Below are 27,901 nucleotides of genomic sequence, written 5' to 3' on the forward strand. Positions count from 1 at the left end.
AGGGAGTGGGGGATGGGGAGACGGTGGGAGTTGGGGGTGAAGGGAGCTGGGGATGGGGAGACGTTGGGAGTTGGGGCGGTGGGGGTTTTCTGTTTCTACGCCAATGTCTCCTTTCTTGACCCAAACTTTCAGGACTTGGGGAAGGACCTGAGTCTGAGGAGAGGTTTTCTCCAACAAAGATTCATTTTAACTTTGATGCCCACTTCCAACACAAGAGAAATCACAGCACCTACTCTGTATGGAGAGGCATCATATGCTAGCTTAATCTATTTTGGCCACATTGTGAGTACCTGCATTATACCCTCCAAAAGTTGCCTTTTACACAATTTGAATGCTTTCAAATACTTCATCCAGTCCCATGGATCACCCTTACTCAAGACTTCAAAGGCTTGGGATTGTAATGCTGGCCAAGCTTAATCAAAATGTCCATCAGCAGCGTGTCCTTTGGCTTTTCAGCTGCGAGCAAATTCTTGACTGCCTCATTCACTTACAGGCCTGCTTCAGTGAAAAATATCACCCTTTTCCTATGCCACACTGCCTGGTTTACAGTTGGATTATCAGGATTTTCGAGGATATTGTTTGCAGTGAGAAACATCTCTAGCTGCTCCACATACCCAGTGAAAAACTCTTGGTTGCAGCCATACTCCCCCAGTCACCCAATAATTCCCATAGACACCGCCATCTTTGGAAGGTCACTCCATACACATGTACAACTCAGTTGTTTTTTAGACCAGATTTTAAGCCTTTTTCCCAAACAACGTTATCAATTCAGTTGGCTAGCCAAAAACGCCTCCCACCTCAATTTTGCAGCTGGGGAATCTGTGGGTTAGGAGAGAGTGGGTATAGGTGGAGGTGAGAAGGGAGAGGGAGGTGAGGGGTGTGGAGACTTTGAGATGGGAGCGTGGGGTTAGTTTGGGGGGTGGCCCTCTTGCTGGAATGGTACTGAGCAGTTGTGGGGTGGAGGGAGGTTTGGTTGCCCTGTTCAGTGACCAGATTTGAACGAAGGTGCTGATTACCTGCCCAGTACATCAGAGCTGGCTGAAAATGGATCTCCCTCGGAGAAAAGGCCCAGCTTGTGGGCTTGGGGATTGTGTTTAACCCTGTTGAAGGTTTTGTGCCATTAATTGTGCGTGAAACAGTGTATTTTACCAAAATGTTAAACTTCATGCACAATACAAATGTATACAATACAATCTTTGTGTGTCTTTATAATAGATCTCATCTGCTGCCTGTGGTTATGGATTCACTTTGCTGGCTTCACAAACCCGTGACATTACTAAGGTGTGGGGAATGGGCCTGAACAAAGATTCCCAGATTGGATTTCATCGGAGTCGGGGGGACAGGAGTGAGTTGCTTTCCCAAGAGATGGGAAATGTGCTGTGTTTCGTATTTGCTTTTCTTCAATTGAAGATTTAAGTTGGGTGCGTGGTGCTGAGGGGATTAGCTAGAAAGAACATCACAGAATCAGACCATTCAGCTCCAAGGGGGAGACGGTGACGTAATGGTTATGTCACTGGACTAGTAATCCACGGACTCAGGGCGTGGGTTAAAATCCCACCGTGGCAGCTGATGGGATTTAAATTTGATTAATTTTTTTAAATTACATTGAAAACTAGTCTCAGTAATGGTGACCATGAAACTATCATTGATTGTCGTAAGAACCCATCTGATTTCATTAATGGTCTTTAGGGAAGGAAATCTTGGTGGGGTGCTTTAATGTCCATCACCAAGTGGCACCACTACTGACCGAGCTGGCCGAGTCCTAAATGACATAACTGCTAGACTGGGCCTGCGGCAGGTGGTGAGGGAACCAACAAGAGGAAAAAACACACTTGACCTCCTCCTCACCAACCTGCATCTGTCCATGACAGTATTGGTAGGAGTGACCACCACACAGTCGTTCTGGAGACAAGTCCCGCGTTCACATTGAGGATACCCTCCATCATGTTGTGTGGCTCTACCACCGTGCTAAATGGGATAGATTCAAGCAGATCTAGCAACTCAAGACTGGGCATCCATGAGGCACTGTGGGCCATCAGCAGCAGCAGAATTGTACTCGAACACAATCTGTAACCTCGTGCCCCAGCATATCCACCACTCTACCATTGCCATCAAGCCAGAGGATCAACCCTGGTTCAATGAAGAGTGCAGGAGGGCATGCCAGAAGCAGCAGGAGGGCATGCCAGAAGCAGCACCAGGCATACGTGAAAATGAGATGTCAACCTGGTGAAGCTATAACACAGGACTACTTGCGTGCCAAACAGCATAAGCAGGAAGAGATAGAGCTAAGTGATCCCACAACCAACGGATCAGATCTAAGCTTTGTAGCCCTGCCACATCCAGTCGTGAAAGGTGGTGGACAATTAAACAACTCACTGGAGGAGGAGGCTCCACAAATACCCCCATCCTCAATGATGGAGGAGCCCAGCACATGTGCAAAAGATAAGGCTGAAGCATTTGCAACAATCTTCAGCCAGAACTGCTGAGTGGGTGGTCCATCTCGGCTTCCTCTGGAGGTTCCCAGCATCACAGGTGCCAGTCTTCAGCCAATTGGATTCACTCCATGTGATATAAAGAAATGGCTGAAGGCACTGGATACTGCAAAGGCTTTGGGCCCTGACAATATTCTGGCAATAGTACTGAAGTCTTGTGCTCCAGAACTTGCTGCACCCCTAGCCTAGCTGTTCCAGTATAGCTATAACACTGGCATCTACCCGGCTATGTGGAAAATTGCCCATGTATGTCCTGTGTACACAAAGCAGAACAAATCCAACCCGGCCAATTACCACCCCATCAGTCTACTCTCAGTTATCAGTAAAGTAATGGGAGGGGTCATCAACAGTGCTATCAAGCGGCACTTGCTTAGCAATAACCTGCTCACTGATGCCCAGTTTAGGTTCCCCCAGGGCCACTCAGCTCCTGATCTCATTACAGCCTTGGTTCAAACATGGACAAAAGAGCTGAACTTCCAAGGTGAGGTGAGGGTGACTGCCCTTGACATCAAGGCAGCATTTGACCAAGTGTGGCATCAAGGAGCCCAAGCAAAACTGGAGTTAATGGGAATCGGGGGAGCAGGGTAGGGGGGAACTCTCCACTGGTTGGAGTCATACCTAGCACAAAGGAAGATGATTGTGATTGTTGGAGGTCCGTCATCTCAGCTTCAGAACATCACTGCAGGAGCTCCTCAGGGTAGTGTCCTAGGCCCAACCATCTTCAGCTGCTTCATCAATGACCTTCCCTCCATCATAAGGTCAGAAATGGGGATTTTCACTGATGATTGCACAATGTTCAGCACCATTTGTGACTCCTCAGATACTGAAGCAGTCCATGTCCAAATGCAGCAAGACCTGGACAATATCCAAGCTTGGATTGACAAATGGCAACTAGCATTCGTGCCTCACAAGTGTCAGGCAATGACCATCTCCAGCAAGAGAGAATCCAACCATCACCCCTTGATGTTTAATGGCATTACCATCACTGAATCCCCCACTATTAACATCCTGGGGGTTACCATTGACCAGAAACTGAACTGGACTAGCCATAGAAATATTGTGGGTACAAGAGCAGGTCAGAGGTTAGGAATCCTGTGATGAGTAACTCACCTCCTGACTCCCCAAAGCCTGTCCACCGCCTACCAGGCACAAATCAGGAGTGTGATGGAATACTCCCCACTTGCCTGGATGAGTGCAGCTTCCACAACGCTCAAGAAGCTGGACATCGTCCAGGACAAAGCAGCCATCTTGATTGGCACCATATCCACAAACATTCACTCCCTCCACCACTGAACGCACAGTGGAGCAGTGTATGCCGTCTACAAGATGCCCTGCAGGAATTCACCAAGGCTCCTTCGACAGCACCTTCCAAGCTCATGACCACTACCATCTAGAAGGACAAGGGCAGCAGATAAATGGGAACACCTGGAAATTCTCCTCCAAGCCGCACACCATCCTGACTTGGAAATATATTGCCGTTCCTTCACTGCCGCTGGGTCAAAATCCTGGAACTCCCTCCCTAACAGCACTGTGGGTGTACCTATACCACATGGACTGCAGCAGTTCAAGAAGGCAGCTCTCCACCACCTTTTCAAGGGCAACTAGGGATGGGCAATAAATGCTGGCCCAGCCAGTGACATGCACATCCCATGAATGAATTTTATAAAAATCTGGCGACTTTACCAATAATTGGTCAATAGAGCTGTACTGTTATTGGCAAAATGGATATGAACACCTTGGCAACTAATCATTGCTGTTTATCAAACACATGTTAATATCCTGACACAGTGAGCATGGCAGAACAGTTTAAAGATTGTTCCAATTGTTCTGAATCATTATGGGTAATCTCATTAAATTCCAATCTCTGTTACAATTCCTCCAACATTTCCCTGTGTGAAAAGTAACTGATGAGTGAAGTAATGCTTATAGTCTAGAACCTAAGTTCTTATTAGGAAGATGCTGTGTTTTACAACAAAGATCTCTCCCAGGTGATATGGCCAGTGATCCGTGAGAGCCAGGGAAGACTGTGCTGTGGGATGATGGTGTTTGATGTAAAATAGAATTAAGACCTTCAAATGGCTGAATATGAAAGAATGCCCTGCTTCTGCTCCAGTGTACATGTTGTTACAGCGCTGTTGCAAATCCTGTTTCAGCGAAGGGTTATGAATTTGTCCTGGAACCATCGCCAGTTCCGTTACCTCTGGAGAAGCCTCAGGAAACTCGCGTTGTCCAGGTGTCCTGTGGGAGAGCACACTCGCTACTGCTGACTGATAATGAGGGAGGTCTGTACCTGTTCTTTCTACATAACTAATTTAGCCTTTATTCTCTTTGTTACGGACAGGGGAGAGGGGCAAACCCCTGACGCCCTTTATTTTCCCACCCTCTGTCCGTAAGCAGGGGTGTTTTAATTTGTGAAATAGACTGGCATGTTTCCCCAAATTTTAAAGTGACTTGCAGCAAACTCTTTAGGGTTAAATGAGAAATATTGTTTATTCATGTATTCAAACCCAGGTGGTCGTAATGCACACAAGGAGATTGGAAAGAAGAGTTTTACAACTAGGAAAAACTTAAAACAAAAGCCACCCAAAGATATGGATATTAAATCATGTGAACGTCAGAGTCTAGTGAGGGTTCCTTCATGTAGGAGTTAAAATGCAGGCAGGTTCAGCTAGCTGAAAGCAGAAGTGGCTGAATTCCTTTAAAGTAGATGACACAGCAAGATGGGGTTAGTATACAGAGACTTGGTCAGTTCTACAGGCGATGGCAGTAATCTTCCAGAGAACCAGACCTTGAGCTTTAAACTTGAAGCAGGCTTTGTTGTCAGTCTGGAGTCCTGCTTTGATGTTGACAGGCTGGATGTTAACAGCAGACTGTCCTGGGAGTCCAAAAATGTAACATTAAAACTTCCCTATGGCCAAAGGAGTTAGGGTCATGTGGTGTTGCCCATTGATGAGTCAGTTTCAGGTTAACAATCAGTTTCTATGTCTCTGGTCAAAATCCATTGTTCACCTTAGGTGATTGATAGTGACTATTAGCACCTCCACAGGTATAATGAGTTTCAATGGCTCTTTCTTTGTTACAAGTCCAGGCTGGGGAGACAACTGGTCTGCTGCTGCCTTGTTTCATTGATTGTAAATAGACCACACAATGATAGGTGTGAGATTCTGCAAGGATGAGGGCTGAGCTTTGTCTTGTAATCACTGTTGGAAGTTTCCAGAATTGTAGCCAACATGCAAACCATGTGACCTGTAGCAGTCATGTGTTTGGTCCAGCAAAGTCCATTTTTAAATAAGCAGAAAGTAAGGTTTGATTTTAAATAGTTTATGATCTCTTCCATGTCTTATGGACATGACATTTGTATACAATCTAACAGGCCCCTCAATTACCCAGGTCATCATCTGCTGCTCATGCATTTTCCCACTGCTCCCAATCTTTCTGCCCCCACATCCATCCATCCATAACCCATCCCCCACTCACCACCCATAGAGGTAAAGAGCAGAGGGTTTTGGACAGGGAGAGGTTTTAACTGGGACGGGGATTCCAGATCTTCTGGCCCAGCCAGCAGAAGGCACAGCTGCTGGGGTTGGTGGGTGGAGGCGGGGGGGGGGAGCGGGATTAGCTTAAAATACAAAAGTGGCCAGAGCCAGTGGTACAGAGAGTTTAAGAGGATGGACATTGTTATAGGACTGAAGGTGATTATGGAGCTGGGGAGGGGTGATAGCATGAAGGGATGTTATGGCTGATGCAGTTGGTAAAGCTGAGTTATTTAAAATTCCCAGAGGGAAACCTTACACAACTGTCATAACCTATAATTTTAAGTGTTATGTTTGAGATGCAACTCTAAACTCAGGAACCAGACCCCCAGTTCTTGAGGTTTTCAATTAAAGTTACACAGGTTAAAATATATATACACGTGGCTTCAAATCACTACTTTCATAACTTCTAACAAATTCCCAAACTAACCTCCATTAAGGCAACAGCAACCCAAGGACTTAGCCAAACACCAGGCAAAGCATTTTCACCTTTTCAAAATTTCTAAATGAGTTTCTTTTCACTTTGGTTCCTATGGAGCCAGTTGGAGGCTTACAGCTGCCTTTTGATCTCACATTGCCTCTGCTCTGCACATCTAAAAACTGCTGAAGTTGTACCTACTAGCCCCATTGAATGTTAATTCTCATTGTATCAACAACCTCTGAACTAAACCTCTCTAACAATAAAACCCCTTTCATAGTTCCAGTTTTATTAGTAATATAAACATATTGCTTGGTAGCTGCTAGATGGGTGTCTGTTTTCACTTCTTGAATGTTCTATTCAAAAATGCAAATATACGCTATCTCCCTTACATATCAAAACTAATACACACCAAAGCACCCAGACTAGCTGGCTTTAACCCAATTAAGACACACCCACAGACTAAACTTCTATTTTAAAAGAAAAATATTTTCCAAAATATTATATACATTAATAGCTTCATAATAAGGGACTTGCATGATAATTTGAGTATTGCTGGAAAAAGAGAAGCTTTTTGTCTTGCACTCATCAGGAGAGGCGCAAGAATACCAAATTTCACCAATTTATGCTGTATGAGAAAAGGAGTGCTGATTGGTTGGCAAGTTGACGCTGATTGAGATGTTGCCAGCACAAAGGAGCTATTGTTCCCCCCACCGCCCCTCTCACCTTTTGTTTGTACAAAAAATCTTGAGTGTCTTAAGAATTACACTAACAACAAATTCAAGATTATCATTTGGCCTTGTGATGTGTCTCACTTTTTTTTATATTCATTCATTGGATGTGGGCGTCACTGACTGAGCCAGCATTTCTTGCCCATCCCTAATTGCCCTTGTTCAGAGGGAATTTAAGAGTCAACCACATTGCTGTGGGTCTGGAGTCACATGTAGGCCAGACTAGGTAAGGACAATTTTCTTCCCTAAAGAATATTAGTGAATCAGATGGGTTTTTATGACAATCAGCAATGGTTTTGTGGTCAGACTTTTAATTCCAGATTTTTATTGAATTCAAATTTTCACCATCTGCCATGGTAGGATTTGACCACGGGTCCCCTGAGAATTACCCTGGGTCTCTGGAATGTTAGTGTAGTGATAATACCACTATGCCACCGCCTCTTATATTTGTATGCAGAGATTTGGCAAATGGAAATGTCCAGACATTGCGCCTTTTTTTGAATAAACAAAAGCATGGGGTACAATGCTCCTAATTCCATAGAAAAGTTCCAGCACAGAAAGAGGCCACTCAGCCCATCGTGCCTAAGGCAGCTGAAAAAACTAGCCACCCATTCTAATCCCACCTTCTAGCACCCGATCTGTAGTCTTGCAGGTTACAGCAAATCAGATCCCAGTACCTTTCAAATGAGTTGAGGGTTTCTGCCTCAAACACCAATCCAGGCAGCAAATTCCAGACACCTACCACCCTCTGGGTGAAAAAGCTTTACATAATATCTCCTCTAATCCTTCTACCAATCACCTTAAATCTGTTTGCACTCCCAAAATGGATTACCTCACACTTCTCCAAATTGAATTTTATTTATCACTTTGCCCGCTCAACCAAACCAGTGATATTCTGGAGTCCACAGCTATCCTTTTCACAATCAACTAAATGACAACTTTTTGTCACCTGCAAATTTCCCAATCATGCCTCCCGCGGTTTAAGTCCAAATCATTAATTTATATCACAAACAGCAAGAGTCCCAATGCTGACCCCTTTGGAGCACCACTGGAAACCGCTTTCCATTCGCAAAAACATCCACCAACCATTCCCCTTTGTTTCCTGCCGCTGAGCCAATTTTGGATCCAACTCGCCACATTCCCCTGCATCCCATGGGATTTTATTCTTCTGACCAGTCTGCCATGTGGGACCTTGTCAAATGCCTTACTAAAATCCAGGTAGACAACACCCACTGCACTACCCTCATTAATCCTCCTCGTTACTTCCTCAAAAAATTCAATTAAGTTAGTAAGACACGACTTTGCGTTAACAAATCCAAGCTGACTATCCCTAATTAACCCATGCCTTTCTAAGTGACAGTTTATCCTTTCTCTGAATTGACAGCCTGGTGGCCTATAATTATTTGGACTATCCCTCGCACCCTTTTGAAACAATGATACGCGTTTGCAGACCTCTAAACCTCTGGTACCTCGCCTGTGTCTAGTGAGGATTGAAAAATGATCCTCCGGGCATCCAGTATTTCCTCCCTGGCTTCCTTTAACAGCCATCCAGCCCTGGTGATTTATCCACCTTCAAGGATGTCAGTCCCTCCAGTACTTCCCCTCGCACTATGTTTATTGTATCTAATGTTTCACACTCCTCTTTAATGAGAAGCCTGCATCACCCTTCTCCTTAATGAAAACAGACAAAGTGCTCATTAAAATCTCTGCCCACATCTTCTGCATCATTGCATGTTACCTGTACATCCCTGATAGGCCCTACCCTTTCCTTAGATATCCCCTTGCTCTTAATGCACTGATACAACATCTTTGCGTTATCCTTGATTTTACCTGCCAATATTGTTTCATATCCTCTCTTTGCTTTCCTTATTTCCTTTTTTACTCCACCCCTGTACTTTCTATACTCCTCAAGGCTTTCTACAGTATTAAGTTTTTTGTGACTGTCATAAGCTTTCTTTTTCTGCTTTATCTTGGCCTGTACGCTTCTGGATAATGAGGGGGCTCTAGATTTGGCAGTATTGCCCTTTTTCTTTGTGGGGACATGTCTACACTGTGCCTGTAGAATCTCGCTTTTGTTGGGGGGTGGGGTGTGCAAGTATTTAGTATTAGGAAATGAAGTTGGGTCTGTTACTGATTTCCCTTCAAGTAGCTGTAACCAGTCCACTTTTGCCAGATCATCTCTTAGATTCGTAAAATTTGCCTTTCCCAATTTAGAACTCTTACTCCTGTTCTATCTTTACCTTCTCCATAATTATGCTACATTTAACTGTACTGTGGTCACTATCTCCAAAATGGTTCCCCACTGCTACTTCATCCACTTGCCCAGCTTCATTTCCTAATACTAAATCTAGAATTGCATCCCCCCCCCCACCACTACCCTCATTGGGCTTGTTACATGCTGGCCCCCTCTCTATGCAGCCTGAAAACTACAGCCCCACTTTAAGTGAAGTTTCTGTTATAGCAATGTAATCTGTCTATCTGTGCTCTTAGCTCATCAGCTTTGTTTGCTATACTCCTTGCATTTAAATATATACCTTTTAACATTGCCAAATTCCTGTGCTGTAAGTCTTTTACCCTTTACTTTTTCTGTCTTTCAGAGTCACCTGCTAATTTTCTTTCCCCTGCTCCTTGTTCTGATTTGTCCTATCTGAATCTGCCCTCAGGTTCCCATCTCTCTGCCAATCTAGTTTAAACCCTCCCAACAACACTAGCAATTCTCCCTGCAAGGATATTCGTCCTGGTCCTATTCAGGTGTAACCCATCCGGCTTTTACAGATCCCACTTTCCCCAGACCGATACCAATGCCCCAAAAATCTGAAGCCCCCCCCCCCTGCACCATGTCTCCAGCCACACATTCATCTGGTGTATTCTCCTATTTCCATACTCATTAGCACATGGCCTTGGAAGTAATCTGGAGATTGCTGCCTTTGAGGTCCTGCTTGTTAATCTCTTTCCTAACTCCCTGAACTTGGCCTGCAGGACCTCATCCCTTTTTCTACCTGTATCATTGGTACCAATGTGTACCACGACCCCTGGCTGTGCAAGGATGTTCTGCAGCCAACCCATGACATCCCTGGCACCAGGGAGACAATATACCATCTTGGAGTCATGTTTACTGCCACAGAAATGTCAGTCTGATCCCCTGACTATCAAATCCGCTATCACTATTGCTCTTCCACTCTTCCCCCACTCCTGTGCAGCTGAGCTACCCATGGTGCCACAGACTTGCTCTGGCTGCACTCCCCTGAGGTAGAAAACCATAAGATGTAGGAGCAGAACTAGACCATTCAGCCCATCGAGTCTGCTGCGCCATTCAATGAGATCAAGGCTGATCTGATAATCCTCAACTCCACTTTCCTGCCTTTTCCCCATAATCCTTGACTCCCTTACTGATTAAAAATCTGCCTACCTCAGCCTTGAATGTACTTAACGACCCAGCCTCTACAGCCCCCTGCGGTAACAAATTCCACAGATTCACTACCCTCTGAGAGAAGAAATTCCTCCTCTTCTCTGTCTTAAATGGGCGAGCCCTTACTCTGAGGTTATGCACTCTGGTCCTAGACTCTCCCACAAGGGGAAACAACCTCTCATCATCTACTCTGTCAAGCCCCCTTAGAATCTTATATGTTTCAATAAGGCCACCTCTCATTCTTCTAAACTCCAATGAGTACAGGCCCAGCCTACTCAACCTTTCCTCAACAGAAAATTCCTCCATACCTGGGATCAACCTAGTGAAACTTTCTTTGGACTGCCTCCAATGCCAATAAATCTCCCCTTAGATAAGGGGACCAAAATTGTTCACAGTATTCCAGGTGTGGTCTAACTAGTGCCTTGTATAGTTTTAGCAAGACTTCCCTACTTTTATACTCCATTCCCTTTGAAATAAAGACCAACATTCCATTTGCCTTCCCTATTACCTGCTGAACTTGTATGCTAGATTTTTGTGATTCATGCACGAGGACCCCCAAATCGCTCTGTGCTGCAGCTTTCTGCAGTCTTTTTCCATTTAAATAATATTTAGCTCCTCTATTCTTCATGCCAAAGTGCATAACCTCACATTTTCCCACATTGTATCTCATGTGCCAAGCTTTTGCCCACTCACTTAACCTGTTTATATTTGTTTGGAGACTCTTTGTGTCATCCCCACTACTTGCCTTCCCACCTATTTTTGTGTCATCTGCAAACTTGGCAATAGTACATTCACTTCCCTCATTTAAGTCATTGTTATATATTGTAAATAATTGTGGCCCCAGTACTGATCCCTGTGGCACTCCACCAGTTACAGGTTGCCATCCTGAAAATTCGCCCCTTATCCCAACTCTGCCTTCTATTAGTTAGCCAATCCTCTATCCATGCTGATATGCTACCCCCAACATCATGGACTCTTATCTTGTGAAGTAGCCTTATGTGCGGTACCTTATCAAACACCTTTTGGCAATCTAAATATATTACATCTACTGATTCCCCTTTACCTATCCTGCTTGTTACCTCCTCAAAGAATTCTATTAAATTTGTCAGGTATGATTTCCCCTTCATGAAGCCATGCTGACTCTGCTTGATTATATTATGCATTTCTAAATACTCTGCTATTACATCATTTATAATAGAGTGTAACATTTTCCCAATGAAGGATGTTAAGCTAATTGGCCTATAGTTACCTGTATTTTGTCTTCCTCCCTTTTTGACTGAAGGTGTTACATTGGCAGTTTTCCAATCCTCTGAGACCTTACCAGAATCTAAGGATTCTTGGAAGATCACTACCAGTGCATCCACTATCTCTGTAGCTACTTCCTTTAATTTCTAGGATGCAACCCATTAGGTCCAGGGGACTTATCAGCCTTTAGTCCCATTAGTTCCCCTAGTACTTTTTCTCTAGTGATAGTTATTGTATTTATTTCCTCCTCCCTTTGATTATTTAGTATTTTTGGAATGCTATTAGTGTCTTCTACCAACCAATCAGCATCTCTTCTCTTATGCCGTATAAATTGTTGTTCCCTTTGACATTTGGTATTCTTGCGTCTGTCCTGATGAGTGCAAAATGAAAAGCTTCGACAGCATGTCTCTTTTTTTCAAAAATATTCAAGTTGTATACTACCAAGTGACTATAAATATGAGAATGTTTGAAAGTTATTGTATGAGTATTTATGATTTAATAGAGACTGGGCAGTGGGAATTGGCAAAGCAGATCTTTCTGTCCAATCTTTGTACCCTCTTCTTTAGATATGAGTTTGTTAGCCCTGCCAAATGTTGGTGCTTTCTGATGATATTCTGGTAGCTGCTGTTGGAGTTGGTTTCTGTTTCTTTGCAGTTTTCAGTATGGGAAACAATGCATATGGCCAGTGTGGAAGAAGGATCGTGGACGGTGAAATTTATAGGTAAGCTGCCTTCTACCCTCAATCAGATCTAAACTCAAACCTGACTGGGTGAAGATCAGCTGTCAAATGAACCTAAACCTATTAGCAGGAAACGGAGGAGGGCAGAAAATATCACAGCACAGTGTGTAAGAGAAGAGGTCCAATAGAACCCTTTGAATGATGAAGGCCCAGCACATATTCTCTGGGTGGTATCAGGGATGGAGACGGTACAGTTGAGAAGACAGAGGTTAAAATTTGGGTTTTTTGTCAAACCATGAGAGGGTTAAGGGAGCGAGCTAATGCATATCTTGGCATTATGTTAAGGTGATGAATTGTTTCTACTATTAGCAAGCTAGGAAGTTTAAATTAAGAATTATTGGGAAGGTTAGAAACATCTCTTTATGCAATAGTGGTTAGAATTGTAATTCTTCAGCAAGGGTTGTTCATGGATCTGTGCAAGTACCTAAAGGGAACAAATCAACTGCTAGAGAACATGGTAAACAAGCAGAAGAGTGAAATTGGGTGGGATATTAATGGTCACAGGGAATTTGGGATGGGATTAGCCTAGGTGGGATATTGAAGGGTTTTGGGAGTGAACAGGACAGTGGGATTAGATTTGGCAAGAAAACTTGACCGATGACCAAAGGGTGAGGGTGTTTGTGGGAGCCGTGGAGTTCATGGGCGTGTCTGGGAGCGGTGGGTGGTGGGGGACTGGCGATGTGGAAGCACCCCAGGCGTGGAGAAAGGCAGTTGTGTGTGAGAGCGGGATGGGTGGGTATTATTTATGGGAGCTGATGGGGGAATTTCTTTGAGAAATTTTTGGAATTGGGGAGATTACCTGTCTTTCCTGGTTCTAAATGTTCTATTTTCTACCACAAGTAATCTGCCAGTGAATAGTCTTCAGGTGGTTCCAATTCTGGGCGCAACTCGACCCTTCGAGGCTCCAGTTACCCTTCCCATTTCTGGATGCCCTGCACCAGCCACAAGGCACAACGAATTGTATGGGTGATCTGATTGTGCAGCCCCATCATTGCTGCTCTATTTGGGTGCTGGAGATGGATGAAAATGGCCCTCTCTCATCTTTGCCATCTTGTAGTGAGTATGCTTGAACAATACTGTACATGCTACACATAAAACAATCTGTGGTGACACATTATGATGTGACCCACTGTTTGACGGTGCAACTAAAGAAGGCGATCAAGTGTGCGATGTGTTGTCCCTTCCCGATCTGGCATTTACCCATTCCAAGGGGTCCTGGTGCCTTGCAGCCAGGTCCTGCTGCCCTGTATTAGAGCAGTCTAAAGTGTTCTAAAGTGCAGAGCAGTCTTTAACTGTACCTATGTTGTGGCTCTGAATTACTTACCATGCTATTGATTTTTTTTACAGTGGCAGCCAAATTATTCACAAGATTGAAGATTTAGATAAAAATGTTGTTGAGGTGAGGTCTGAAATCTTGTTTTTCTTTAAATTTAATGAAAAGCTAAAAATGACTTGTGACAAAGGCAAAACTGAATAAAGATAGTCAGTTTGTGCCTGTCACGTTTAATTGCTGTTTAACCTGGATGCCAAGCACAATATAACAAAGTGAAGCATTATTGTCTAGTTTTAGTTTGGCAATGACCCCTTTCAATTAAGTTACAAAACCATCTGGAATTATAAAGCAGCTATATTCACAATTACATCTCCCACATGATCCAGTAGTGTTACAAGATTTAACTTCTGAGTAGTAAACTGAGGGATGAGTCAAGCCACACAGTCAAATTAAAACAGACTGCAGTTTGTTCACTTGTGTAGGTCTAGCAGCTCCTTTTCAGTGGCAACCTGTAAACCTTGGCAATTATTCCCTGGGCTTAATCTGGCCTCTTCTCAGCACACTGTGGATTAGCCTAGTCGGCAGGGTCCAGTCCATTCCTCTGGATAATGTCGACATATGGTTGCATCTCCACAGCATCTCTTAATTTCTGCTGTCCCCTTTTGCCATACCCAACCTCTTCAAACAATTCATAAAAAGTTCATTTTTAATTTTTTAAATTTATTCACGAGATGTGGTGTTGATGGCTAGGCCAGGATTTCTGGCCCATCCCTAATTGCCCTTGAGAAGGTGATGGTGAGCCACCTTGAACCACTGCAGTCCATGTGGTGTAGGTACACCCACACTGCTGTTAGGGAGGGAGTTCCAGGAATTTGACCCAACGACAGTGAAGAAACGGCGATATAGTTCCAAGTCAGAGGACGGTGAGTGACTTGGAGGGGAACCTCCAGGTGGTGGTGTTCCCATGTATCTGCTGCCCTTATCCTCCTAGATGGTAGTGGTCGTATGCTTGGAAGGTGCTGCCTAAGGAGGCTTTGTGAGTTCATGCAGTGCATCTTGTAAATGGTACACACTTCTGCCATTGTGCTTCAGTGGTGGAAGGAGAGGATGTTTAAGGTGGTGCATGGGGTGCCAACCAAGCAACTGCTTTGTTCGGTCAAGCTTCTTGAGTGTTGTTGGAGCTGCACTCACTCAGGCAATTGGAGAGTATTCCATCATAAACCTGACTTGTGCCCTGTAGATGGTGGGCAGGCTTTGGGGAGTCAGGAGGTGAATTACTCTCTGCAGAATTCCTAGCCTCTGATCTGTTCTTGTAGCCACAGTATTTATATGGATGATCCAGTTCAGTTTCTGGTCAATGGATTCAGCGATGGTAATGACATAGAATGTCAAGGGGAGATGGTTAGATTCTCTCTTGTTGGAGATGGTCATTGCCTGTCAGTTGTGTGGCACGAATGTTACTTACCACTTATCAGCCCAAGCTTGAATATTGTCCAGGTCTTGCCTTTTGACATGGACTGCTTCAATATCTGAGGGGTCACGAATGGTGCTGAACATGGTGCAATCATCAGTGAACATCCCTACTTCTGACCTTATGATTGAAGGAAGGTCATTGATGAAGCAGCTGAAGACGGTTGGGCCTAGGACACTACCCTGAGGAACTCCTGCAGCAATGTCGTGGGACTGAGATGATTGACCTCCACCAACCACAACCATCTTCCTTTGTGCTAGGTTTGACTCCAATCAGCGGAGAGTTTTCCCCCTGATCCCTATTGACTCCAGTTTTGCTAGGGTTCCTTGATGCCACACCTGCTCAAATGCTGCCTTGCTGCCAAGGGCAGTCACTATCACCTCACCTCTTGTGTTCAACTCTTTTGTCCATGTTTGGACCAAGGCTGTAATGAGGTCACGAGCTGAGTGACCCTGGTGGAACCGAAATTGAGCAGGTTAGTGCTGAATAAGTGCTGCTTGATAGCACCGTCGATGACCTCTTTCAACACTTTGATGACAGAGAGTAGACTGATGGGGTGGTAATAGGCTGGGTTGGATTTGTCCTACTTATTGTGGACAGGACATAGTTGGGCAATTTTTCACATTGCTGGATAGATGCCAGTGTTGTAGCTGTAGTGGAGCAGCTTGGGTAGGTACACAGCAAGTTCTGGAGCACAAGTCTTCAGTACTATGGCTGGAATGTCATCAGGGTCCATTACCTTTGCAGTACGGCCTTAAGCTGTTTCTTGATATCACATGGGGCGAATTGAATTGGCTGAAGACTTCTTTGATGCTGGGGACCTCAGGAGGAGGCCAAGATGCCAAGCACCCTACTTCTGGCTAAAGCTGGCTACCAATGCTTTAGCCTTATCTTTTGCACTGATGTGCTGGGCTCCCCCATCATTGAGGATGGGGATATTTGTGGAGCCTCCACCTTCAGTGAGTTGTTTAATTATCCACCACCATTCACAACTGGATGTGGCAGGACTGCAGAGCTTGGATCCGACCTGTTGGTTGTGGGATTACTTAGCCCTGTCTGTTGCATGGAGTTTCCGCTGTTTGGTATGCAAGTAGCCCTGTGTTGTAGCTTCGTCAGGTTGACACCTCATTTTTAGTCGTGCCTGGTGCTACTCCTGGCATGCCCTCCTGCATTCTTTCATTGAACCAGAGTTGCTCTCCTGGCTTGGTGGCAATGGTAGAGTGGGGGATATGCCGGGCCATGAGGTTACAGATTATGGTTGTATACAATTTTACTGCTGCTGATGGCCCACAGCGCCTCATGTATGCCCGGCCTTGAGTTGATAGATCTGCTTGGAATCTATCCCATCTAGCACAGTGGTAATGCCACACATTGAGGGTACCCTCAATATGAAGACTGGATTTCATCTCCACAACGACTGTGCGGTGGTCACTCCTACCAGTGCTGTCATGGATAGGTGCATCTGTGACAGGTAGATTGGGGATGAGGTCAAGTAAGTTTTTTGCTCTTGTTGGTTCCTTACCATTTGCCCCAGACCCAGTTTAGCAGCTATGTCACTTAGGAATAAAAAAAAAAGTGCTGGAAAAACTCAGCAGGTCTTGCAGCATCTCTGGAGAGAGAAACAGAGTTAACATTTCGAGTCCAATAGGACTCTTCTTCAGAGCCCGCCAGAGTCCTTTAGGACTCTGCCAGCTCAGTCAGTAGTGGTGCTACCTAGCCACTCTTGGTAATGAACATTGAAGTCTTCTCCCCCCCGCCCCAATAGTACATTCTGTGCCCTCAGTGCTTCCTCCAGGTGGTGTTCAACGTGGAGGAGTACCGATTCATCAGCAGAGAGGTGGTAATCAATGTCAGGTTTCCTTGCCCATGTTCGACTTGATGCCGTGAGACTTTATATGGTCCAGAGTCAATGTTGAGGACTCCCAGGGCAACTCCCTTCCAATGTATGCCACTGTGCTACCACTTGTGGTGGACCTGCCCTGCTGGTGAGACAGGACATACCCAGACATGGTGACGTTGTTGTCTGGGACATAGTCATACTCAACAAATGATACCTTACATGCAACGTCAGGCTGTGGCATGGCTTGGCTTATCTGTGGGACAGCTCACCCAAGTTTGGCACAATTCCCCAGATGTAAGCAAGGAGGACTTTGCAGGGTCGACAGGACTGGGTTTGCATTGTAATTTCCAATGCCTAGGTCGATGTTGGGTGGTCCTTCTGGTTTTATTCCTTTTTGACTTTGTAGTAGTTTGATACAATTGAATGGCTTGCTAGGCCATTTCTGAGGTCATTTAAGGACATTGCTGGGGGCCTGGATCACATGTGGGCAAGACCAGGTATGGACATCGGAGTTTCTTTCCTAAAGTGAACCTGATAGATATTTACAACAATCGACAATGGTTTCATGGTCAGCATTACTGAAATGTATTAATTTAATTTAAATTCTACCAGCTGCCATGGTGGGATTTGAACCTGTGTCCCCAGAGCGTTAACCTGGGCCTCTGGTTTACTAGTCCAGTGACTAGTTTTTCTCTGCCTACCTAAGGAAGGATATACTTGTTGTAAGAGAGGTGAAGCAAAGGTTCACTAGATTGCTTTCAGTAGCAAATGAGTAGAATGTGCCTATATTTTCCTGAGTTTAGAAGAATGAGAGGCAATCTCATTGAAACATATAAAATTTCAGTATTGCTGGAAAAAGAGACATGTTGTCAAAGCTTTTTGTCTAGCACTCATCAGGTCAGATTCACAAGAATAACAAATCTGAAAGGGAACGATTCATACTGCATGAGAAGATGGTGCTGATTGGTTGGCAAATGGACTCTGGTAGAGGCGTTGCCATAGAGAATGCACCAGGGAACAGCTGGATGCCACGCTTCTGTCTAAACTCAAACCAAGGCAGTCAACTCTGGTCAAGGCAATGCCTTGGGGAACGAACTAGGGAATGACTGTCACTCGAGCTTTCGTTTGGTTGAAAAAGGTGAAATACATGGACATGTTCTTTCTGTTTGCAAAGGACAGCGTCCTGTGTGTGGATATATATAGCTTATAGCATGCATAAGTGAGCCACACCCTGAGCCCTGTGATAATCTGAAATTGGTTGTTCGGGTAATTTTTAGCACATTGGGATTGTTTAATAAGCATTATCCAATTGCGGAATCATGTCTAATATTGGACACTATGTTTTGAGTTTTACAAGCATGGGTTCCTGAGTATGGCCAGTACTTGCCTGTTGCGAACAGCTGAAGGGATGTTCTGTTTGATACGATCCACCAGTCATTGAGATGTACGGCCTATATACCTGGCATCACACTGACCTTAAAATTCATATACAACGTTAATCTTTTGTGTGGTAGGCAGAATGTCTTTTTGGCTTGACAGCAGTATTCTGCTTGTGGCGAATACCACTCATGCTGTTACTACACAGTAGCAGTGTGAAACGGCTAGCTTCACCTATTGCTCAAATTTTTGAAATGCCTTACCTTTCCAGGGTGATCTGAGGTAGATTGGGCACTTTTCAGGACCGAAAGTGGCAGCCTTTGGCCCATTTATGAGTTTGTGCGATATACAGTGAGCAATGATCTGATCAGGATAGCTATTATCCTGCAGGATAGCTTTGATGCTCCCCATTCCAGCATCAAGCTTGCACAGTGAGCAAATAGCTTGGGTCCTATTTATGAGATTGCTGATAAGGCCAATCTTATAGCGTGTGGTTCTTGTGCTAAGAATTACACCATAAACCAATTTAAGATCATCAGTCAGGCTCACTGTGGCTTACTTATGTGTGCTCAAAGCTACATATATTAAGTCACAGGACCCGGTCCTTTGCAAACAGAAAGAACATGCCCACTCATTGTGCCTTTTTCAACTAAATGAAAGCTTGGGAGGCAGCCATTCCCTTGTTTATTCTCCATGGAAATGCTTTGACTAATCTGAGTCGACTTGCCTGGTTTGAATTTGAACAAAAGCTTAACAGTTAACTGTCCCTTGGTGCATTCTCCATGGCAATACCTCTACCAATCAGAGTCAACTTGTCAACCAATCAACACCCTTTCGTCGTGCACTATGAATTATTGCTCGCTTTGAAATGTGGCATTCTTGTATCTAACCTGATGAGTGCAAGACAAAAAGCTTCGACAGCATGTCCCTTTTCTTCAGCGACACTCAAATTCTATAGTACCAAGTGATAGCCTATAAAATTCTTAGAGGGCTTGACAGGAGAGGTGCTTGTTTCCTTTACTGGAGAGCCTAGAACTAGGGGGTCATGGCCTCAGGACAAGGAATTATCCATATCTGACTGAGATGAGAAATTTTGCTGCTGAATCTTTGGAATTTTCAACCCTGGAGGGCTGTGGACGCTCAGCCATTCAGCATATTCTACACTGAGATTGGTGGATATTTGGGTATTAAGGGAATCAGGCTAATGGGAATTGAGTTAGAAGCTCAGCTACTATCTCAGTTAATGGCAGAGCAGGCTCAAGGGGCCTATATGGGATTGCCATTGTCAAATGGCCTGCTCCTACTCCTGCTCCTTGCACTCTTAATAACTGCTGTGGTGAGCATTCTATGGGAACTTTTGTCTTGCTGTGCCCCCCACCCCCCAGCAGCTTTCTTCTCGCTGTATGTGAAGTTTCTCCCCCTCTACCAATCTCAGCAGTGCTTCAAGGAGCAGGGCACAGAGAGTGGCAATGGGTAAATGGCTAATACAAAGGGGTGGAAAATATGTTCCAGCAGTTCAGGGCATTGGCAAATGGAATTCAACCTGGAAAAGTGTAAGGTAATGCACTTGAGGAGGGCTAACAAGGCAAGGAATTACACTATGAATGGTAGGATCCTGGATAGTAATGAAGATCGGAAGGACCTTGGTATGCATTTCCACAGATCCTTGAAGGTAGCAGGGCAGGTAGATAAGGTGGTTAAGAAGGCATATGGGATACTTGCCTTTATTAGCTAAGGCATAGAATATAAGAGCAGAGAGGTTATGCTGGAACTGCATAAAAAGCTGGTTAGGCTGCAACTGGAATACTACGTGCAGTTTTGGTCACTACATTATAGGAAAGATGTGATTGCACTGGAGAGGGTGCAGAGGAGATTCACCAGGATGCTGCCTGGGGCTGGAGGGTCTGAGCTTTGAGGAAAGATTGGATAGGCTGGGGTTGTTTTCCTTGGAGCAGCGAAGGTTGAGAGGGGACCTGATAGAGGTGTATAAGATTATGAGGGGCATTGGCAGGGTGGATAGGAAGGCGCTTTTTCCATTAGAGGGGTCAATAACCAGGGGGCATAGATTTAATAAAGGAGGTAGAAGGTTAAGAGGGGAGTTGAGAAATTTTTTTTTACCCAGATGGTGGTGGGAGCCTGGAACTCACTGCCTGAAAGGGTGGTTGTTACTCTCATAACATTTAAGAAGTACTTCGATATTCACGTGCATTGCCATACCCTCCAGGGCTATGGGCCAAGCGCTGGAAAATGGGACTAGTGTAGTCAGATCTTTGTTGACCGGCGTGGGCACGATGGGCTGAATGGCCTCCTGTTCTGTAAATGCCTGAGTCTATGATGCCTGGTTAAACCCCATCTGGAGTCCTGCATTCAATTCTGGGCATTGCACCACAGGAAACTTGTAATGTCCTTGGAGAGACTGCAACACGCATTCACCAGAATGATACTGGCATTATGATGACAGGTTGCATGGACTAGGTTTGTATTCCCTTGGGTACAGTTTTCAGGATGACTAAAGGAATTGATAGTGTAGAAGAAAACTATTTTCTCTGTAGGAGGAGTTCGTAACAAGGGGGTATAACCCTATAGTGACAGCTAGGCTATTTGGGGGTGATTCTAGCAAGCATTTCTTCATGCAAAGGATAGCGGAAGTCTGAAACCCTCTCCCCATAAAGCTGTTGCGATTGGGGATCAATTGAAAATTTGACAACTTTGATAGATTTTTGTTAGAGTTATGATGCAGATCAACCATGTTCTAATTGGAAGACAGAACAGACTGAGGGCTGAATGGCTTCCTCCTGTTCCTAAATGACTGGTGTGTCTGAAGGGGATGGGGGTGAGGAAGCTAAGACCAAGCAGCAGTGGAATGGGTTGTAACTGGGTCGCTGGAGGCTAAAGGAAGCTAGTGCATTTAATTCAAAATATAAACATTGTGAGGTATTCTGTGCTTTTAAAGTTTGTATTTTTTGAGGCAGACACGAACTGAAAAGGGAAACTGACCGCCCCAGTTTCTAAGGAAACCAAGCTGAACAGAGATTTGGAAACCAAAGCTCCTGGGAGACTGAATGTGGTTGAAAGATATAAAAGGATACAAATCAGTCAAAGCTCGGTAGTAGCAGCTGATGAGTCCAGTGGTGCAGAACAGGCAAGTTGAAGAAGACAGAATTCAGATCCAGAAGCTGAGAATAAGTTGCTGCAGCTGTTTCTGTTACTGGTAGGGTATCCTCAATGTGAAGGCAGAACTTCGTCTCCATAACGGCTGTGCGGTGGTCACTCCTACCGATACTATCATGGACAGATGCATCTGCGGCAGGTAGATTGGCCAGGATGAGGTTATGTATGTTTTTCCCTCTTGTTGGTTCCCTCACCACCTGCCGCAGACCCAGTCTGGCAGCTATGTCCTTTAGAAGTTGGCCAGCTCCATCAGTAGTGTTACTACCGAGCCACTCTTGGTGGTGGACATTGAAGTCCCCCACCCAGAGTACGTTCTGCGTCCTTGCCATCCTCGGTGCTTCCTCCAAGTGGTGTCCAACATGGAGGAGTACTGATTCATCAGCTGAGGGAGGTCGGTACGTGGTAATCAGGAGGTTTCCTTGCCCATGTTTGACTTGATGCCATGAGACTTCATGGGGTCTGGAGTCGATGTTCAGGACTCTCAGGGCGACTCCCCCCGCCGACTGTATACCAATGTGTCGCCATCTCTGCTGGGTCTGCCCCGCTGATGGGACAGGTGATGGTGGTGTCTGGGACATTATCTGTAAGGTATGATTCCATGAGGATGAATCTGTCAGGCTGTTGCTTGACTAGTCTGTCAGTCAGCTCTGCCAAGTTTGGCACAAGCCCCCAGATGTTAGCAAGGAGGACTTTGCAGGGCCGACAGGGCTGAGTTTGCTGTCGTTTCCAGTGCCTAGGTTGATGCTGGATGGTCCATCTGGTTTCATTCCTTTTTTGAGACTTTGTAATGGTTTGATACAACTGAGTGGCTGTGGGTCTGGAGTCACATGTAGGCCAGACCAGGTAAGGCCAGCAGATTTCCTTCCCTAAAGGACATTAGTGAACCAGATGGATTTTTACAACAATCGATTATGGTTTCATGGTCATCGTTATTTTTATTTAATTCAAATTCCACCATCAGCCGTGGTGGGATTTGAACCCAGGCCCTCAGAGCATTACCCTGGGTCTCTGGATTATTAGTCCAGTGACAATACCACTACACCATCACCACACCCCCCCCCCAAAAAAAATCGAAAGTTATTCATTCCCATTCTTTAAATATTCTATGCTGTTTTATTGGAGTTTTGATGTAGTAGGATGAGCATTGTTTCTATAGTTTGAAAGCTGTTCACACCATCCATGTGCTGTTTGTAATTTTCAGGTTACATGTGGGCAGGATCACAGCCTCTTCAGAACCAAGAAGGGTGAGATCTATTCTTGTGGATGGGGAGCTGACGGTCAAACAGGTGAGGGTGTCTTGATGATGGTCTGCTTGGTTCCATAGCAGTTGTTTCTTTAAGGATTCAGCTCAGAGACAGGTTCTAAATAACAAACCATCAAATGTGAGCATTTATTTATTAACTTGTGTACAGAACCCTTTGAAGGTGATAGAACAAGTTGATGAGGCTGATTAAGGGCAGAAAGGATCCTGGGCTTTATCAATAGAGGAATAGAGAACAAAAGCAAAGTAGTTATGGTGAATCTATATAAAACATTGGTAACGCTCCAACTGGAGTACTGTGTCCAGTTCTGGGTGCTGGACTTTAGGGAGGATGCCAGGATCTCAGAGAGAGTGCAGGAGATTTACTAGAGTGGCACTCTTGATTTAAAAATTTCCCAAATCCCTCCATGGCTTTTCCCCTCCCTATCTCTGTAATCTCTTTAAACCTCACAACCCTCTGAGATATCTGGGCTCCTTTAATTCTGGCCTCTTGTGTGTCTCCAATTTTAAGTGTGCCACCATTGGTGGCCATGCCTTCAGTTGCCCAGATTCCAAGCTCTGGAATTCCCTCTCTAAACCTCTCCACCTTGCTTTCCTCCTTTAAGACACTCCTTAAAACCTACTGCTGTCTTCAATCTTTTGGTCATCTGCCCCAATATCTCCTTATGTGGCTTGCTATCATATTTTGTTTTGCAATGCTGATGTGAAGCACCTTGGGGCGCTTTATTAATTTAAAGGTGCTATGTAAGTTGTTGTACCAGGGGTGAGGCATGTAGTGATGGGAAGAGATGGCGAAGCTAAGATTGGTCGCCTTAGAGTACAGAAGGTTAAGGGCACGGTTTAATAATACAAGATCATGAAGGGTTTGGTTAGAGTAGATAGGGTGAAACTGTTTCCATCTGCAGAAGGATTGGTAAACAGATGGCCACAGATGTAAGGCACTTGAAGAGGTGAGATGAAGAGAAATGTTTTTAAGTAATGAGCTGTTGTGATCTGGAATGCACTGTCTGAAAGGGTGTTGAAAGCAGATTGATTAGCAGTTTTCAAATGGGAATTAGACAAAATTTGAAGGCGAGAAAATTGCAGGGCTAAAGCGAAAGAGCAGGGGTATGGGATGAAATGGATTTTTGAAGACCTGGCACATGTACAAAAGGCTGAATGATGAACTCCTGTAGAATAAATGTTATACATTTCAAATCGCCCCATTAGTGAAAGGCACAACCTCCTTCCTAACCACGAACAATGTTAACACTGGGAGGTGTGAAAATAATAAAATAAAACGTATTCTTTAAGAATTTGGGGAATTTCATTCCAGGGCCCCAAGGCTTCAGGAGGCTCTGGTGACCCATATGTTAGAAGATGTAGTATCTAACTCATCCCGCTCTCCTTCACCACCAATATTTAAAAGTGTGGAAAGGTTCAGTAATTTGATGCAGTGCAACATCCTGTGACCTGATTAGCTCAAACTGGACAAGATAAGAAAAGGCCATTTCAGACCATTGGGCTAGCTCCACACTTCAAACAGTATGTAGTTCACCGCCTCTATCCCTCAACTGATCTCCTCGGGAAATACTCCTTAGAATTCCCGATATTCTCAACAATGATCAGCCCCATGGGCAGTCTTCCATTCTGTGTGCAGAGTTCCAGTCTGATCTGCTGTTCTCTCTGTTAACATGAGAAATAGGAGGAGCAGGACTAGGCCCTTCGCCTCTCCAAACATGCTCCAACATTCTAATTCAATCATGGCTGACCTGATCTTGGAATCAGCTCCACTTTCCTGCTTGCTCCCATAACCCTTGACTCCCCTATCATTCAGAAGTCTGCCTCCCTCGGCTTCCACTGGAGAAATCTAAAGATAAATGCCCTCAGAGAAGAAATTCCCCCTCATCTCTGTCTTAAATGAGAGATCCCTTATTCTGAAACTGTGCCCCCAAGTTTGAGTACGCCCAGGAGGGGAGACGTGCCATTAGCATCTACCCTGTCAACCCCCACCCCCTCAATCTTAAAATGTTTTGTAAGATCATCTCTCGTTGTTCTAAACTCCAATGAGTATAGGCCCAATCTGCTCAACCTTTTCTCATAAGACAACACCTTCATCCCAGGAATCAACCTAATGAACCTTCCTGAACTGTCTCCAATGCACGTACAGCCTTCCTTAAATAAAGAGATCAAAACTGCACACAATAGGTGTGATTTAACCATCGTCCTGTGCAATCACTAATAAAGATTGTAAAGAGTTGAGGCTCCATCACTGACCCCTGTGGCACCCTGTAAGTTACAGTTTGCCAATCTGAAAGTGACCCGTTTATCCTGACTGTCTGTTTCCTGTTAGTTGGCCATGCTGAAACGTTATCCCGAACACCATCTTGTACTATAACTTTTTATATGGATCCTTATCAAATGCCTTTTGGAAATCCAAATACACTGCGCCTGCTGGTTCCCCTTTATTCCCCTCTGCTCATTACATCCTCAAAGAACTCTAATAAATTTGTCAAACACCATTTCCTTTTCATAAAGCCATGTTGACTCTGCTTGGTTGTATTAAGATTTTCTAAATGCTCAGCTAGTACCTCTTTAATAATGAGTTCTAGCATTTTCCCAATGACAGATGTTAGACTAAAGTAGTTTCCTGCTTTCTTCTGTCTTCTTTCTGGAATAATGGTGTTACATTTGCGGTTTCCCAATCCGCTGCGACCTTTCCAGAATCTAGGGAATTTTGGAAGATTGCAACCAACTATCTCTGCAAGCACTTCCTTTAAGACTCTCGGATGCAGGCCATCAGGGGATTTGTCACCCATTAGTCATGTTAGTTTTCTTAGCACCCTTTCTCTAGTGGTAATGATTATTCTTAAGTTCCTCCCATTTTTCCCCCTGATTTTCTATTATTGGGATGCTTTTAGTGTCTTCTACCATGAAAACAATGCAAAATATTTGTTCAAATTCTCTGCCATTTCTTTGTTTCCCTTTTTTAATTCCCCAGCCTCATCCTCAAAGGTACCAATGTTTACTTTAGGCACTCGTTTTTTTCTATACTTGTATATAAATACATACACTTGTCTTTCTTGCTGGTTTATACTCATTCTAATTTTTCCCTTTTCTTTTTTAGTCATCCTTTGCTGGTTTGAAAGATTTTCCCAATTTTCTGACCTATCACTAATCTTCGCAACGTTGTACCAGTTTCCAATTTGATTTCATCCTTCTGATCTGTTCAATCACATCCTCAGCCCACCTTTCCCTTGTCCTTATTAAATCCATTAAAGTCTCCCACACACCCTGTTCAGCACGCCCCCGCCCACCCCAGTACGGCCCTCATCGCTGCTTCCTCAGGTCCAACGGACTCCGGCTTGAATGGATGTGGCAGACAGCTGGGTTCTGAGGAAGACTCCTATATAACTCAAAGCGTTAACTCTGTTTCTCTCTCCATAGATGCTGCCAGACCTGCTGAGTATTTACAGCACTTTGTTTTTATGCCAGACAGCTGGTTTGGTCATTCAACACCAAACCTAGCTCGACCACATAAAGCACTATTAGGCTCTGCTCCCATCTGACAAAACTGCTCACTATTCTAGAATCATTCTGGAACATGAGAGAAACCCCTGCTTCTCTTCACCAGCCCCTGCCTCTTCTACCCTCACCCCCAACAATAAGTGAAAAGCTCATGGACACCTTTATCAATAAGATTGAGACCACCTGTTCAGCTGTCTCCCTCCCTTCCCCTTGCCCACCGGGCAAAATTTCCCCCAATGTTCTCTTTTCCAGCCCTGAACTCTCATCGTCCTATCTCCTGGTATGGCCTCTCAGAACTCATCTTCACTAAGGCAACCAGCTCCTGCTTTGTTGGCCTTATTCGCACTAAACTGTTGTTGACCCAACTTCCCTTCCTGGTCACTATGTTAGCTGATGATGTTATGGCTCTTCTCTCTAAATACTGTCCCCTTTTTCAAATCTGCCATCAATACGCCTTCTCAAAAAACCCAGCCCTTGACCCCTCTGTCTTTGCTGTCGACCTGCAACCTCCCTTTCCCCTCCTAAGTCCACCCCCCTTTTCTGAACTTCACCCCCTGTGCCTTATTGTCATTCCTGGACCCATAGTTATGAGTTGCTCACAGTTCAACTTGTTGATTATCCTCCCACAATCTGGCCAGGAAGAAAAATAATCTTCTGCAGTCTCTCTTCCAGGTCTGACCCCAGCTTTTGGCTGCATCTTTCCCAGTGCTGGGTAGTCTTTCTTATATTGTGCCAAGGAGACTGTACACAGTAAACCAGATGGATCCAAACCAACCTTGGCCTTGGTACTTGGCCACTGAAGTTGTATAGACTTGATATGGATTTTCACAGTTTATTTCCTGACAGTAGAGTTGATGAGGGGAAGCAGTGGATGTGATTTATTTGGACTTTCAGAAGGCTTTCGACAAAGTCCCACATAAGAGATTAGCGTGTAAAATTAAAGTGCATGGGATTGGGGGTAGTGTATTGAGATGGATAGAAAATTAGTTGCAGACAGGAAACAAAGAGTAGGAATAAACAGGTCTTTTTCCTAACGGCAGGCAGTGACTAGTGGGGTACCGCACAGATCGGCGCTGGGACCTCAGTTATTCACAATATATATTAATGATATAGATGAGGGAACTAAATGTAATATCTCCAAATTTTCAGATGACACAAAGCTGGGTGGGAGGATGAGCTGTGAGCAGGATGCAGAGATGCTTCAGTGTGATTTGGACAAGCTGAGTGAGTGGGCAAAAGCATGGCAGATGCAGTATAATGTGGATAAATGTGAGGTTATCCACTTTGGTAGCAAATACAGGAAGGCAGATTATTATCTGAATGGCTTTAAATTGAGAGAGGGGAATGTGCAACAAGACCTGGGTGTTCTTGTACACCAGTCGCTGAAGGTAAGCATGCAGGTGCAGCAGGTGGTAAAGAAGGCAAATGGTATGT

At 44.6% G+C, this 27,901-nt stretch overlaps 1 protein-coding gene across 1 annotated transcript in view; it reads left to right on the plus strand.

Moving 5' to 3' along the window:
• Positions 1-161: 161 nt before the first annotated feature.
• rcc1l (RCC1 like) overlaps positions 162-27,901 on the plus strand; it is a 60,586-nt gene continuing 32,846 nt past the window's right edge. The window contains exons 1-6 of the mRNA XM_078548765.1: positions 162-282; positions 1,216-1,345; positions 4,646-4,774; positions 12,483-12,549; positions 13,915-13,966; positions 22,901-22,985. Of these exons, the coding sequence (XP_078404891.1) occupies positions 196-282; positions 1,216-1,345; positions 4,646-4,774; positions 12,483-12,549; positions 13,915-13,966; positions 22,901-22,985 (550 nt within the window). The 5' untranslated portion in view covers positions 162-195. The remainder of the gene's footprint in view (positions 283-1,215; positions 1,346-4,645; positions 4,775-12,482; positions 12,550-13,914; positions 13,967-22,900; positions 22,986-27,901) is intronic.

The sequence above is a fragment of the Cetorhinus maximus genome, chromosome 9 (assembly GCF_964194155.1).
Source record: "Cetorhinus maximus chromosome 9, sCetMax3.hap1.1, whole genome shotgun sequence".
Taxonomy (NCBI): domain Eukaryota; kingdom Metazoa; phylum Chordata; class Chondrichthyes; order Lamniformes; family Cetorhinidae; genus Cetorhinus; species Cetorhinus maximus.